This window comes from Nicotiana attenuata, unplaced genomic scaffold (assembly GCF_001879085.1).
Source record: "Nicotiana attenuata strain UT unplaced genomic scaffold, NIATTr2, whole genome shotgun sequence".
Classification (NCBI taxonomy): domain Eukaryota; kingdom Viridiplantae; phylum Streptophyta; class Magnoliopsida; order Solanales; family Solanaceae; genus Nicotiana; species Nicotiana attenuata.
Genome location: NW_017676557.1, coordinates 24,314 through 40,822, shown reverse-complemented (window position 1 = coordinate 40,822; position 16,509 = coordinate 24,314). Strand labels below are relative to the sequence as shown.

Here is a 16,509-nt window from a genome sequence, read left to right as displayed (position 1 = left end):
CCAGGGAGGAAGATAGCAGACAACATAATCCTAGCTCGTGAGTTGGTGAAAGCTTATACAAGAAAGAAATCTTCTCCAAGATGCATGATCAAGATTGACCTAACTAAAGCCTATGATTCTGTAGAATGGCCTTTCCTTGAGCAAGTGATGATAAAACTAGGATTTCCTTACAAATTTTTGAAGTGGATACTGGAGTGCATGCACACTGTGACATATTCAATTATAGTTAATGGAGAACCAGCCGAGCCTTTTCAAGCAGCTAAGGGATTAAGACAAGGAGATTCTATGTCTCCCTTCCTATTTGCAATTGCTATGGAATACTTGAGTAGGAGTCTGAATGAACTGAGGAAAGAAAAGGAGTTCAAATTTCATCCAAGGTGTTCTAGGCTGAACATAACTCATCTGAGTTTTGCAGATGATTTGCTACTTTTTGCAAGAGGAGACATGAACTCAATTGCCACAATGCAGCAGTATCTCAACCATTTTTATGGGACTTCAGGACTGAAAGCTAATCATGGGAAGAGTTCCATCTTTTTTGGTGGTGTTACAAAGCAAGCTGAAGAAGAGATAATTAAGAAGTTTGGATACTCTAAAGGTACTCTGCCTGTGAAATATCTAGGAGTGCCCTTAACTACTAAGAAGATGACTATTGCACAATGGCAACCATTGATTGAAAAAATGGTTAAAAGGATAACTTCATGGACAGCAAAAAATTTATCTTATGCTGGAAGAATTCAACTAGTACAGTCTGTGTTGTTTGGTATTCAGGCTTACTGGTCACAACTGTTCTTAATTTCTAGTAAGGTGCTTAAAGCTATTGAAGCATACTGTAGGAGTTATATATGGTCTGGTGTCAATGTGATTAAGGAGATCTCTGGTGGCATGGGAGAAGCTGTGTCTCCCTAAGAGTGATGGTGGTCTAAATTTGATCAATTTGAGGATATGGAATAAAGCAACAGCAGCTAAAAACTACTGGGATCTAGCACATAAGGGAGATAAAATGTGGATCAAATGGATCCATGAATACGATATAAAAGAACAACAGCTGGCTACCATGAAGATACCACAGCAAGCTTCATGGTTAGTCAGGAAAATGATAGAGGCAAGAGATGAGGTTGAAGCAATACAGAGGCCAATGGAAGGGAAATGTAGCACAATAAGACAATTATACTTGATTATGCTGGGCCAACAACCACGAGTTGAATGGAAGATGTTTATGTTCAGGAATGAAGCAAGGGCAAAAGCAAAATTCACAATGGGGCTATACTTCCAAGATAGGATGATGACCAGTGATAGACTGCATAAATGGGGAATACAGGTTGACAAAGATTGTGTTCTGTGCAAAGTACATGAAGAAACCAGGAACCATATCTTTGTGGAATGTGAATACATTAAGAGGGTATGGGGGAAACTGTTAAAGTGGATGCAGAAGAAACCATTTTGGCAAACAGAATGGAACCAGCGTTGGAAGTGGGCTAAGGAGAATGCAAAGGGGAGATCGATTATGGCTGGAATTTTCAAGATGGTGTATACTGAAGTTATTCATGCAATCTGGAATGAAAGAAATTACAGGATTTTCCAAAAGCAAAACAAAGCAGCTGAGGAGTTAGCTAGGAGAATTGCATATGTATGTAATGTTAGAGCAACTAAGAGAAATAGACAAATGATACAATAATATGTTTTTTAGTTGTAAGTAATAGGGATATGAGGAGATACAGAAATGTGTATAGGGCAGAGAGACTAAACAGTTAGACAGTTGATTGTGAAAAATCAGTTGTGGCTATGTAAAGAATTTAATGGTGATCAATAGAAAATTTTACTTACCAAAAAAAAAGGAAAAGAAATTTGTCGCTGTGAAATTTCTATTACATTATTTAAAGAAATGGTATCAAAGTAAATTATTTGCTTTATTGTTTTTGTTTTTCATTATGTGTTCGATACTCGCTTGAGGTCTGATTAATCCGAATTTATATTTTTGCTTAAATTCGAGACCTTTGATTAAAGATGAAATCATATTTATTATTGGAATTTACTTTCGACTTTTGCATGTTGATAGTTGTTTAACTACTAAAGTTGCTAAAAATTGTTTACTTGATTAACCACTTCTTTTAAGAATGTTCTTCAGTTCAATTCCAAACTAAATTCATGAAGAAGTATTAGGAAATTCGCATGAAATATCATAGCTCGATGACCCTTTGGCTAGGGAGGATTCACTGTTTCTTTGTCGGGTTCATTTGAACCCAGTACTTTATCATAAATTTATGTGTAAAAATCTATTAAAATTACAATAAATAGTTGCTATGAACCTATAATTTATAGTCATAGAATTCAGGACGAATGTGGTTTATTAGTAGAAATATATACTTTTTATTTTTATTTTTCATAATGCCAGTTGATCACTTACTCCGGGGGGATATATGAAAATAAAATCTAGCATGGTACCCAGTCTATAGCCGTTATCCATCTCTTTCACATATCCAAATGTGAGTCAAAAGGCAACAAATGATAGGATTTGGAGAAAGAATAATACAGCAGAGAGATTTCTTTTGCTTTCATTGTACCAGTGGATCTCTGTGTTTCCGTGGTGGTTAAAGAGGAGCCAGTACACCACATTCTTCCAATTTCTTTTCATTTCTCTTTTTGTTCTGCTTTTCTTGTGTCTCTAATCTTTTATTGCTTTCACAATGGCTGTCTGGTAGCAACAACTAATATTTCTCCTACACAAAGTACCTCCTTTCACAGGGGCTGTCTGGCTACTCTCTTTTTCTCCTTTGCCTTGTGGTTTGTGGTGTATTTTTTGAGGGTCTGACACAGATGCAGTAGCTGTTTTGGAGAGTCCGCGCAACGTAGCCTCTCAGACCTACTTCTGGCTTATTCACATAGTACTTGGATAACCAATTCTATCATTCTATTGAGACCTCCTTTCTGCAATAATAATTGCCTTAATCTCAAATTTAAGTGCTAATCCAGCAAGTAGCCAGCAACAATAATCTAAAGTTATACATACACAATGGCACTAACACTGAAGTTCCAATAATTGGAATACCAGTGTCCCGACAGTACCAGCTACAAAGCAGAAAGGTACAAACAAAAGAAACTAATCAGAGTCCAGAGAGGAAGTAGCCATTGTCCAAAAGTGAGAAGATTCACTCATTTCTGAGATTTGAAGTTCATACAAAATCACCCCCACAAAGTAAACTGATATAGAGGACATTATGTCTAGATGCTTTACCAGAAGCTGATGAAATACAAGAATTTACTGTCTCTTTACTTGTGCCATCCCAACTGGGCTAATACCTCATTACTGATACAATTTTTGAGGACGATAAGTTAAGGGAACAAGGAACCACTCTCTTTAAAAATCATCATTGTTGTTAAATTACAACATATTAGTTTCAAATCATAAAATTGGATTCATCTAACTAGGTTAAGAAAAATTCTTCAACACCTCTCATAAATGAAGGCCTAAGGGAAAATAAATCATATACACCCTTTTCAACCAGAGTTCAGTATATAAACTAACTAAATCAGGTACCCAGCTTCTTCTCTTTATCCTATACTTCATAAGCATTCACTTAAATCAACTCCGCCTCAAAATCTTTTATATTCACGGTAGCTGTCCCTACTAGTCGCCGACACTAGATCCATCATCATTTCAAAAATTAAATTTATATGGTTATTTATTTGAAAGATTAGAATGGTCTGCTTGGCAAGTGAGAGGTACCACACGTTCCCCTGGTTGCTGGATTGAATATAACCTCGATGCTGCTGTTTTCCAATCCACTTTTAAACCAAGCAACATTACTTATCTCTGTGGCTAATGTGGCCAACTCATGGCTTGAGAAGGATGGAGCGTCCGCGTAATCAACAAACTCAGGTCCCAACAGAGAACTTCCATTATTTTCCAGACTAGCATTGCCACAACAGCCATGGCCGCACTGGTGAGGCACTAATCTGTCACTGAAAGCTCCTTCAAGCAATTTGCTTATCCCAAGATCTGGCGATTGGATAGGAGTTAGTCGTGGAGTTTGCACTAGGGTTTCTGGGGCGTTCAAAGAACCATATGCGCTAAAAGCACTTATACGAGCCACAGGACGGAAGAGAGTAGGAGGATCATTTGCTACATCACTCCGTTGAACTTCTTCGTGACTCTTATCCTCATAGTGATTATCTTCTTGGTTTTCCTGAGAGCTAACATCTTTTCCTTCTATAGCTTTCGAAGAATTCACATCACCGCATGATTGGGTTTCCTCAGAGGATACTTTTGATTTTTCTGCACTAACATCTTCTGGAACATTGCTGGAGTCACTTCTTAACTTACCAAGTTCGGCACAGCGGCGCCTCAAGGTTGAATTCCAATGATTTTTAATGGCATTATCTGTTCTACCTGGCAAAAGTCTTGCAATTGATGCCCATTTGTTCCCATGAACAGCATGGGCCTGAAGGATAATCCGATCTTCTTCATCTGTCAAGAGTGGCAGAATTGTTAGTTTCATTCACCAGCTACTTGTATTGTATAAACTTGAATAACGATAGTTGCTTCTTAGGATCAGAAGCTACGGGTGCAACAACTGGAAACTAAGAAGTATATCTAGTTTGATGCAGCACATCACCAAATCTTAACATACACGCAGAACTCCACATTTCACAGCAACCCAGAAAGTATTGTGGATGCTTAGAGGTTTAATGTTAACCATGGGGAATGACCGACGGACCCAAGTCCTCAATGTAGCGAAGATGCAACCTCAATACTACTGCTTTCCCTCCTTTACTTCTCAAACAAATAGGAATGTAGTCCGTGCACTCCCTCTTTTACTTCCCAACCCAACTTAGCATAGGAGAAGTGGTCAATAACCAGCATGTCTGTTGGTCGGTCATATTAGCTTCTAATTAACCCCACATATAATTTTCTAAATTGCAAGATAATCAGGTATTTCACAGAGCACTGCTTTTAGTTAAGACTCAAAGAAACAGAAATACTTCTTTCGTCCATTGTGTGACACCATATGGTTGGGAGAGAGGAAGAAAACATTAGAATTATTATTGAAAAGTTAGTTTGCTGAAAAACATCATCTCAAAATTTGAATTTTAACAGTTTAACTTAAAATCTTAAAAACTTTGAAATTTGCACAGAATAGAGGAAGGCCGTCAAAAGTAATAGAGGTTGAGAAGAACCAACAAAGGCATCATAACCTTGTTCACTAATTTGCTGCAACCTATCTGTAGTCAAGTTTCAGTCAGTACTTAGATGTGATCGTTTCGACGCTTAGAGCAATAAAGAGATGCAAAGTGAGGGGCCTCGCTTTGCATGGATGACTCAAAGAAATTTCAAAGAAGTGTACTCTTCAGACAGTAAGGCGCAAAGCGATTCAAAAAGAAATGGTCAGTTAACTGAAAATGAAGTCCTTCTGCTATCTCACTACTAGGATTTGTCTTAAGAAATACGACTTGAGTGCGGTCTGATCTGCCAAAACCCCTTGATAAATGTCTTATGTCATGAGTATTTTCAGCTTAAATAGAGAGTTGAAATGAGCACAAACCTTATAATTATCAGGACACTAGGACTAGCTGGGATGAAAATACAAGTGCAAGTTTAACCATTTTTGAGGTTGCACTTTTGCACTTCAGACTATGTCATCATCATTCAGATTCTTCATTATCCGGTTTCTTGATTTATGATTTGACAGGCAGGGTCTGTAAAAACCACCCTTGCTTTTCCCCCTTAAATTTACACCAGCTCCACTGTAAAATAGCACTACTGAACTCTTGTGTAAGGAAAGTAGCGTACAAAACTTAGGATTTTGAGAAGATTTACACTCGTACCTTTCAAATTTAACCACACTAAGTAGAGCTCTACTTTGTGTACCTTTTAATCACAAAAATAACAGTGATCTTTTAATTTTTCAAGCACTGTCGATATGTTTTTGGGATTTCCTTCCTGCCCTATAAATATGTTGTTGGCTCTATTTCGTTTCTTCTTTCTCCAAAACGTATAGGAAAAGGAACCAAAAGAACGGAAGTAACAGTCTGTTTTACATGTCAAAAATGTATGTGGCATAGATGATCACTTGAATGATCCATGACTTTAACCTGAAGGCATTTGGACATCGTTAACATCATCAAACCCTGATCCAATCTTCCCATCAAGGTAATTCAGCTTATGACTACATAGTTCCCAACCTAAAGATCATCAGAACTATCAAGTGTGGTTATATACCTTCTGTTCAGGATTTTATTGATCTTAAGCTGAAAATTAGAACTTAAATTTTGACACAAATTAAAAATCCAAATTGTGTTCGAACTAAACATCAATACACTACAAAATCAAAAGTGGAAACTACATTTCACCCAAATACGCAACCATGGTCAGTTTCTTCTGTTCAAGAATTCATTAAGCTCAGTTAATAACTTCTGTTCAAGACTTTCTGTTCAGTATTTTACTTCCATCAGCTTAAAGAATCCAAACTTCCTGACCCAGATTTTTAAAAAAAAACCACACTTTCCTAAACTTAAGCATCAATGCTGTACAAAAACACATTAGTAGAAACAACGGTATCAGAAATAAAACCTTTTACCAAATGAGCACACACTAATGAACACCAAATAGAAACTACATTTCACCATAATATCCAACTATGGTGAATATCTTCTGTTCAGTATTCTAATGCCCTCAATTTAAAAATCCAAACTTTAATGTTGATCCAGGTTAAAAATCCAAACTTTGCTTGAACTAAACATATACACTACAAAACCACATTTTATCAAAATACACAACTATGGCCAGTACCTTCTGTTCAAGATTTTATTAACCTCAGGTTAAAAATCCAAACTTTGGTCGAACTAAACATCAATGCTGTACAAAAGACACAAGTAGAAACAAAATTTCCATATAAAAAATAAAACCCTTTCACCAAATGGTCACACACACAAATTAAAAAAGGAAAAAAAAATAAAAAATAAAAACATGGCAGTTGAAAGTTACCGGAGAAGGGTTTGCGTTTAACAGCAGGGTCAAGCTGATTACACCATCTTAAGCGACACGATTTACCCGATCTACCGGGAATTCCTCGGGCGATCAAACTCCAATTCCTCGCCCCAAAATTACTTACTAAACGACTAAGTATAGCATCTTCTTCAGGTGACCACGGTCCTTTTACACGGTCTGCTGTTTTCTTTCTATCACTGCTTCCACTTCCATCTTCCAGCATCAACGCTTCCTCGTCGTCTCCGCCGACGCTACCGCCGGCGTCGCCACTTCCGCCGCCGTAATACCCCTCAAGATTTTCCGGGATATTGTTTTCCATTTTTCAAATTTTTTAGTAGGCAATTTTTTTTTTTTTTTTGGGTTGAAGGGTGTTTTAAATTTGATGTTTGTGTAGTTTTGAGTACCCGCCTAGTGCAACTGCAAAACAGCAGAAAGGTAGGTATAGCGAGTGAGGACAGCTCGCAGTTTCTCAAGACAAGTTTTTGGGTAACTTCTATTTTCTTTTTTTATCCTTGAATTTTACATTAAGGGGTCGTTTGACTGGGTGTATACTAGAATAAATGGATAATACTAAAAAGCATATTTGGCCAAACTTCTAAAATCAGCTTATTTTGGGAATTATTTTCAAAAAAGGTACTTTTTTGTGAGAACTAGTTTGTGTTTGGCTATTTAATTTGAAAAGTACTTTTTAGTAGCCATTAGTATTTAGCTAAGCTTTTAAAAAGTGATTCTAAGTGTATTTTTCTCAAAGTGCTTTTAAAAAAAATGCTTTTGGAGATAAACTAATTTTTTGTGCTTCTCAGAAACTATTTTTGCTTCTCCTGAAAAGCACTTTTTTCCTTTTAAAATCTTGGCCAAACACCTTAATTTAAGAAAAAAACACTTTTGACAACAAAAAAAAGAAGCACTTTTGTCTCAAAAGAAGCTTGGCCAAATAGGTTAGTAACACTGAGATCAATTATGTTGGAATTAGTTATGCTGAAATTAATTCTTATCGACTGTTTGGTTTGGCATACTAAAGGTTTTGAAAGACAGTTATGTCTTTATACATGCTTATTCATGTATTAAAAATCATGATTTTGCTAATGCTATGGTTTGCTATCTATAAAAATAGTTCTGAATACGTGTATAACTAATACATGGTTAAAAATTACTAGTACTAAATAAGAGATTAATAATATCAAAACTACTTCATGTAGTATTATTTTCCCTAATACATCAAGTGCCATTATTCCTTGGTCAAATCCGTGTAATTTTAGTAGGTGTTTGAACAATATTTGATTGAATCGAAAGAAAAAAATGAGATTGTAGTTGATTTGGATATAAATTTCTGTTTACCTTGGAAATGGTAATAACAATTACATTTGATTTTGTGGTTCTAAAAATATGTGATCTATTTTTATGCTAGTTGTTAGGCAATAGATGCTAAGTGAATGATTAGAAATTAAGATGATAGCTTATAGATAATGTAATAATCAAACTGAATGGCTGGAAATCGGGGCCTCGAGCTGGCGATACAGGGCCTCGAGGTCGAGTCGGACGTTCGGCTAAGGGCGATCGATGAAGGATTAACAGTTATGAGAGCTGCGATGGCGGCTCTTTATGATTAATAATGAGCAATACATGATGAACAATTAATAGAATATAATGAACATAAGCAATAAATGTAAATAATGAGACCAAGAGGATATGTTTAAGTTAGAGAGCAGAGAATGTTCTTGTATTGAATGTAGTGTATTGTATATATGTCTTTACAAAATGACAAGGGTCCCCTTTATAGATGAGGGGGAATCCCAATATAGTACAAATGCATTTATTACAAAGATATGGGGTTGGTACAGCCATTTAATGCCATGATACGGGTTTGGACTAGCCTAATAGACTTTGTCAACTCTAGTCACGTGCCTTGGGAACCTCATATTGATCCACCGTAGCCGATGGTTCGCACTGCCCCGAGGTCGATCGAGGTCGCAACCCCGAGCTGAGCTTCGAGCCTTCTGGGGGCGGTCTTTATAAGGCGCCTTAATGATCAAAAAATCGGACCACCAATTTTTACCGTATACAGATAGTCCCCGCGTTTCCTAGGATAAAATGATAGGAAACGATTTTGAACCCCTACTTCTTAGGCACTACCATCATGACGTCAGCCTATCAGAGCATTAAATGCCATTACTCAAAAAGCCGCGCAAGGGTCATCAATGACTATCGAGAAGCCCACGAACCGCTATTGGTTCGTCCTTTCAGCTGTCCATATGGCTTCTATAAATACCTCAATCGTTTAGTGATTCACACTTTTACAACATCTTCAAACTTTTAGAGCCAAAGTCATCCTTTTTCACATTCTTCTTTCTTCCGTTATTGATTTATCACTTCCTTTCTCAAAAAGACATTTCCACTACCATAGCTAGAACCTCTAAAACGGTGCCTCGAAAAGAGGGTGCCGCCTCTTCGTCTCGAACATCCAAGGGTAAACCCAAAGTGGCCCCCACCGTTGAACAGTGTACCCTACCGAGTTCGATACTGTGAACGATTTCTCTATCGAGAGGCCCTCATCTATGCCGGGCCGATGCGAACATGTATCCCGGTATATTAGCGTCGTAACTAATATACAAAAAGTGATAGAAGACTGTCGATGGGAGATGACATTGTTGGTTGAGATTCCAGTTCTAGTGAGAGCATAACAGATAATAAGGCCGGCTTTCTTTATGTATATACATACCCCTTAGGTCCCGTCGATTCTTCAGACCCTTTTTCCCCGGCGGTAGATCCAGTTATTCTCGACTTCTGTCACAAGTATCAAGTGACGCTTGGCCAAATCTATCCATCTTTTTGGAGGATAGTCTATATGCTCCGTTATTTCTCCAGCAAGGTCGTGGGTATGACTTTTACCCTTGACCACTTGATTAGACTGTATAGCCCTCATCTTTATCGAGGTTTGATTAAGCTTCACCCTCGATCCGCGAAGCCGTTTTTCTCTAGATGAGAAAAAGGATCGGGGGTGGATGAGCAGGTTTTTCCAAGTGAGGACCTCGGACATCATCCCAGCCGAAAGGATGCCATTCCCGGAGAAGTGGAATATGGAGTGCAAGTGCCTTTCCTTTGAATATGCTTTATTGTCTCCTTACCTTCTTCTCAAAAAATGATCTTCCCTTTGTTTTTGCAGGTACCATTTGGTATCCCGAAGCGGTCTAGGAACTGTCGGGGTGGATTAGGCAACTGAATACTTCTTTCACTCATCTCGAGCGTTCTTGGCCCGATTTTGCTAAAATGCGGTGGCCGTCCAAGAATCACGGTAAGCCCTCTATTGCCGCCACTACCATGTTTCAATATCTCTTTCGCGTACCCTCTGCGTTGATAAGCTTTGAGTATTATGCTTGTGTAGGCCTCGGCGAAGGAGTGTTGATGAGACCGCTTCCCGACGGCGAGGAAGAGACCTCGAAGCCCGATAAGGGTAAGAAGAGGAAGAGAAAGGCGGCTGTTGAATCTCCTACATCAAAGAAGCCCAAATCACGCAAGCCTCAGGCTGATGCCGAGGTCTCGACTTCAGTTATCGGGGCAAGTCCCGGTACTGAGGATGAGGATGATGACGATGATGAGAACCCTTTGGTACAAAGGACGAGGTCGGGCACGGATGCCCCGCAGGTGGCTGGGCAGAGGGCCGCTGAATCGGGAGTGATCGATTCGGCTCGAGCCCATGTTGTGGAGGCCTTCGAGGAGGGTGCGGATATGGTCCCCGAGTTCTTAACTGGACGTGGTACAGTCCCTGTCGAGGAACCCATTGCTGATGACTCGGAGAACCCGAACCCGAACCCGAAGTTTCTCGAGGGCGATATGAGACCCTTAGGGAGCTTAGTGCCCTGGGTGGCACCAATTTGGGCCCTTCATACTCATCGGGGGAGATCAGGGATGCTCAGGATGAGGATTCTGCTGGTGCGGGGGCCTTTTACGAAGGGAGAAATGTACTTGAAGACCTTCTTACTGATTTCGATGATAATATCGATCTCGATGCTCATGATGCCCTCTAGGAGGCGGAGAGGCTTCATCGGTAGGTGATACTCTTGGCATATCATTTGTGTTTCTAAATCTTTGTGCTTGACCTTCTATCTTTTCTTTGGTGTAGTCCAAGATGATGTATGATCATGCCTTCTCTAAGCTCCAAAATGAGCTTTCATGCCATAGGAAGGAGGTAGAGGGTCTCACCTCGGAGTTAAAGGAGTCGGAGACCTCTTCTGCCCGAAAGGAGGAGGAGCTGAGTGGGCTCCGGGAGAGGTCGGAAGAAATGTGCCGAGAAAAAGACACCCTCGCCGAGCAGGTAATACTGTATTTGCGAACTTGCCCTTTGTCCTTGTAACTTGGCATTTTACCAACTTTCTTTTCCCTAGCAGGTCAGGAAAAAGAATGCCCTGGTGGATCAGCTTCGAGAGGAGGCAGTTGCCAAGGATGCGGAGGTCCTCAATTTGAGGGGACAAAATGGGATTGTGGCCTCGGAGAGGGACCTTCTGCGGACGGAGCTGGCGTCGACCCGGGACCTTCTGCAGAGTGCCAAGGAGGAGGTCTATGGCAGAAGAAAAGGCGTCCTCGTATAAGAAAGATGCCACCACTGCGAATGAATGAGCTCGAGAGATATTAGTGAAGGCCGAGCAGAAGCTAACTCGGGCCGTTACTTATGCTCATGCGCAACTGAGGAGGCACGCTCTTGAGGAAGCGAGTGATAAGGGCGTCGATATTTCAGTTGAGATCGAGGAAGCCCGAACCTTGGAGGAAGAGTCTGCTTTTCTGGCTACTCTAGATGAGGGTTCCGACGGTGATTCCGAAGGTAGTGGGGGCGAGGAGTAGACTTAGGTCGTCTTTTTTCCTTTTTGTGCAAGAGTTTCCTAGGGGAAAGGCTTTGTAAATTCTCCCCTGTTGTAAATGCATTCTTGGAAATATAAAAATTTCTCTGTTTCAAGTATTTCTCGTTCCATGTTTTAATGTTTTTGCCTTCGAATTCTGATGTTGGCTATTTGGGGCATATACTTGGAGCAGTCGAGGCCTTTGAAATCGGGCACCATCTCAAAAATTAGGCCGATAGTTTCAATAGGGTCGATGCCAGCAATAGTGAAAATTCTCGGGGTCTAGAGACTTCCGAGGGCTTGCATGACAATGTCATTTATTGGCATGGTTGCAAAGTGACCGAGGTGGCCCCACCGGCGCGCTTCCCAAAAAAGTGATACTGACATGGCCAGATTCCGTTGGTCCCCAGGTCAGGCGAATAGCCGCTGCCTGCTCTATATATGTACTTGCTTTCCCTTTATTTGAAGATACTGCCATATTGAGCGACTATCTTCCTTACAGGGTTCTCCTTTCTTGCGCCAATTTCCCTTTACCTCAAAGCTTTTGCCTGAGTCTTTCATTTCTTCTTTCTTCATTTTACCATAGCATGGCTACTATGCCCGCATCCGCTTGCCAGGGGGAGGAGGGTTCTTCCCTAGTTTCGCACTCGGTCGGTGGTACACCGCCGGCGTCCGACGAGCTAACATCGAGGTACTTTGTCTCGAAGAGGGATTTTACGTTAGAGAGACCTCCCAATGTTCTGGGCCGCCGGGAGCATGCGTCGAGGTTTATCTCCTCAATAGGGGAGGAGCATCTTGAGGCAGTCAGAAAAGATTGCGGATGGGGATAAGAGGTGGTGTTGCAGGTGCCTTCCCCGGAAGAGAGCATTATGGCACATGTCGAGGGGTTTTGAACGTATATACGTACCCCTTCACATTGGGCCTCTCAATAGGGTCGTGCTCGAGTTTTGACGAAGCTCAGCGGCTTAGTTCCATGGTGAGTTTTGGCAGTCGGTACAGGTTTTTTTAGTTTCCTGCCTTCCCTTTCTTATTGAGTTCCCATTTCGCAGGCCTTTGACAAGCTCAAGTCCGAGCTGCTGTGTCGCGAAGCCAGGTTGTGGAAAGCTTTGGACGGGGAGAAATCCCTCAGGCTTCTTTGTAAGAAGAGGGGATATGAGTTGGATTACCTGCGGTACGAGGCGGCTCGAATTCAGAACTACGAAAGCTATCTCGAAAGACAGGTAACCTTTATTTTGAGTCGATGCATGCTCCTCCTTCTACTTTTGGAGATTAATATTCCGATATTCCAGCTACAGAGTAAAACGGAGGACCTGGAACGACTTTGGGGCGACGTTGGCCGGGTTAAGTATGAGTGTAAAGAGCTAAAGGCTCAGGTAGATGCCCAAGTTGCAGCCAAAAGGGATGCTTTGGCCAAAGCTTCCGTCCTCGAAGTGCAACTCCAGAATGCTCGAGCAAACAGCTCGACCCAAACGAGCATGATCTCGAGGCTCGAATCTGAACTTCTAAAGATGAAGGCCGAGGTTGTAGATGCTCGGGCTGAAGCCGAGGAGATCCAAACCAAGGCTGATAAGAAAGTGGCCGTCTATTTGCAAGACGCCACCGACGCTTGAGCTGAGCTGAGAGGGGCTCTCGACCGGGAGAGTAGGAGCAAAGAGTATGTTAGGTGTAAATCTCGGAGGGAAGCCCTCGAGGAGATCCATGCCAGGGTCTTCGATCTCTCGAAAGAGATAGAGCAGGCAAAGGCGGACGAATATGACGCTAAGTTCCTTCTGTCCGATGCCGAAGATAGCGAGAAAGAGGCTGACGGGCCATAGTCCCCGAGGGGGACGTAGATTAGGCCTTCCTTTTCTGAATTTGTGTATAGTGCTTTCAAAGAACATTGTAAATGGAGCTTGTATTTTTTCACATACATGTATAAAAGGAAGCCTTGCGGTTTCATTTTTCATGCACTTCCCTTTGCTTCGATGCTTGTCGGTCATTAGCCAGATGAACTAGTCTTTGAATTAAAAGAACCCTTATATTTATAGTACGACCCTGGGGCTCGTTGGGCTGGCCCGTAGGCTCTTACGCATTTGGTCGGAACGACCTTTTAGTATAAGCTGGCGTTTAAGCTCTTATGCTTTTGCTCTTAGGCATATTCAGTTAGCTGTTTCGGGTTCAGTCTCCGAGTCGGGTTTCGACTCGAGCTCATTGGCCCTTAAGTTTTTGAATTTAAAGCTGGCCCTTAGGCTCTTAAGTGTTAGGTCGGTACGACCTCTCATATGGGCTGGCGGTAGTGGCTCTTACGCATTAGGTCGGTACGATCTTTTATATGGGCTGGCGGCAGTGGCTCTACGAATTAGGGCGGTACGACCTTTTATATGGGCTTTATTTTTCCCTCGCTAAGGACTTTTTGAAATTGTGTTTGCCTGACTCTTCGACGGTTCGATAAGAACCTCGATTGTGAGTCGTTATGTGGCAATGATCGAGCACTTCAGGAGGTTTTACTCGGTGGCTGAATGTTTCGAAGCCTCTAGTTTGGAGCTGACATGGTCGAAGCTCTTTTGCCTATGTCGAGGGTAGCCTGTTTAACCGGTTCTTTTCGAAGTACTTTCGAAGTAATTGAAGGCCTGTGATTTTATAGCTACGGTCGGGCATCCCCGAGTCGCGTTAGTTTGGCTGGTACAGCCTTGCGACCATAGTCATTGTGTTTGGCCGGAGCCTTTCAGTCCCCGAGTGAAGTAGTTTCGGCGTCTATATCGAGGGTATGCCTTTTTAGGGGTCTTACAAGTTCGAATATATAGCCTTAACTTTTAAGGTCGGGATAATGCCTTTTTGTAAGGTCTTATAATTTTTACATGCCTTTGAGGTCTTACAGTTTTGGTTACTTGGTACAAGTATGGTTCATGCCTTGCTTGAGGTCTTACAAGGTCGAGGTTGCCCGCGTAGGGTCTTATGGCCTCGGGTTTTGATAAGTTGATGGGATGGCAATTGGCGACAGTCCCCGAGATATTGAAAGTTTCCCTGGCTCTGGAGCCATTTTTGTAGAATTTACATTGCCTCATTGAGGGCTTACGAGTTTGAAGCTTCCAACCCGGGGGTCATACGGTCTCGAGTTTTTGACGCTAGTCCCCGAGTGTTCGGGACGTTTTTAGCTTCTGGGGCCATTTTTGATGTTGCCTCATTGAGGGCTTACAAGTTCGAAGCTTCCAACCCGGGGGTCATACGGCTTCGAGTTTTTGATGCCAGTCCCGAGTGTTCGGGGCATTTTTGGCTCTGGAGCCATTTTTGTAAAAAATATCGAACTTCTTTGAAACGCGAAATGCTTTGATGGAGGGAAAGTATTCTTTGATTACTTGGTACAAGTATACACGTTTTCGCTGTCAAGGGCTCGGTTATTCTATACGAACACGGTTCATTTGACTGTTTGGCCCGGTATATCATTTTCCTATCGAGACCCTATTTAACACGTCTTGGTTTCTCCGAGGAGGTGACCTTCCGGGGGGATGCCCCACCAGTATTCGAGGTTGATCGAAGAGAAGCCTTGAATACTTGTTAAGTCTTCCTTAGGTAGCATATAGATGTTGCCTCGTTAAAAACCTTGCCGGTAAAACCCTTCTTGGGATAAAAACCCGGTCGAAGGAAAAAGAGTGCAACGTATGCTTTTGGAACCTAAGGCCTTCAAGTTGGAAAGCGCTTTAGCTGTTTCGATCGGATACCTGCACAAAGGTTAGTGTGAAATGTAATTTTAAAAAGGGAGATGATTATACCTTAGTGCCGATGGCGCCTTGAGCCTCGATGTGCTTCGAACGTTTGCTTTTATGACACGGCACGATCCTTTGCTTGTTTAGTCGGGTGTAGCCAAGAATATAGCTTGTTACTGTTTGCTTATCCTTTGGCTCCTTCGATGGTGGAGTTATTGGCGCCGGTGCCACATCGTGTACCGCAAACATCTTTTTTGCTGCATGTTGTTCCCCGTAAACGGTTTTTATCCCATCCTTTGTCGGAAATTTCATCATTTGATGAAGGGTGGATGGTACTGCTCTCATGCAGTGTATCCATGGTCTCCCAAGCAAGGCGTTGTACCTCATGTCTCCTTCGATGACATGGAATTTGGCATTTTGGGTAGTGCCGGCCACGTTGACCGGGAGGGTGATTTCCCCTTTCGTTGTTTCGCTCGCCATGTTGAACTCGTGGAGGACTCGAGAGGCGGGCACGATTTGGTCAAGCAGTCCGAGCTGCTCTACCACCCTCGACCTAATAATATTAGCTGAGCTACCTGGACCCACAAGTACACGTTTAATTTGAAATGTATTCACAAGAAAAGAGATTACCAATGTGTCGTTATGGGGCTGAGATAGAGCCTCGATGTCTTTGTCGCTGAATGTGAGGCCGTCCTCGGGTATGTAACCTCGAGTTCGCTTTTCCCTGGTGATGGATATTTTTGTTCTCCTGACCATGGGTTCCTGTGGAGCATCGATACCTCCGAAGATCATGTGGATGACATGTTGTGGCTCGTCTGTTTCACTCTTCTTGGTCGTCTCTCTTTCCCGGAACTGATTTTTGGGTCGGTCGCTGAGGAATTCTTAGAGGTGACCTTTGCTGAGTAGTCGGGCTACTTCTTCCCGGATTTGTCGGCAATCCTCGATCCTGTGACCGTGTGTGTTGTGAAATTCACACACTAAGTTATGGTTCCTCTGCGAAGGATCTGAT

General features: G+C 41.8%; 2 protein-coding genes across 2 annotated transcripts; one reads left to right on the top strand and one right to left on the bottom strand.

Annotated features, from left to right (window-relative positions):
* Positions 1–1,000: 1,000 nt before the first annotated feature.
* LOC109221079 lies at positions 1,001–1,675 on the top strand. The gene has a single exon (XM_019385535.1). It carries the CDS (start codon positions 1,001–1,003, stop codon positions 1,673–1,675), a length of 675 nt encoding a protein of 224 aa, XP_019241080.1.
* A 1,587-nt stretch (positions 1,676–3,262) lies between these two features.
* On the bottom strand, positions 3,263–7,487 carry LOC109221080 (myb-related protein B-like). Its single transcript, XM_019385536.1, has 2 exons — positions 6,983–7,487; positions 3,263–4,465 (listed from the first exon to the last, which is right to left on the bottom strand). The coding sequence occupies exons 1-2, from the start codon at positions 7,302–7,304 to the stop codon at positions 3,693–3,695; spliced, it is 1,095 nt and encodes a 364-aa protein (XP_019241081.1). The 5' UTR covers positions 7,305–7,487; the 3' UTR covers positions 3,263–3,692.
* Between the last annotated feature and the right edge of the window lie 9,022 nt (positions 7,488–16,509).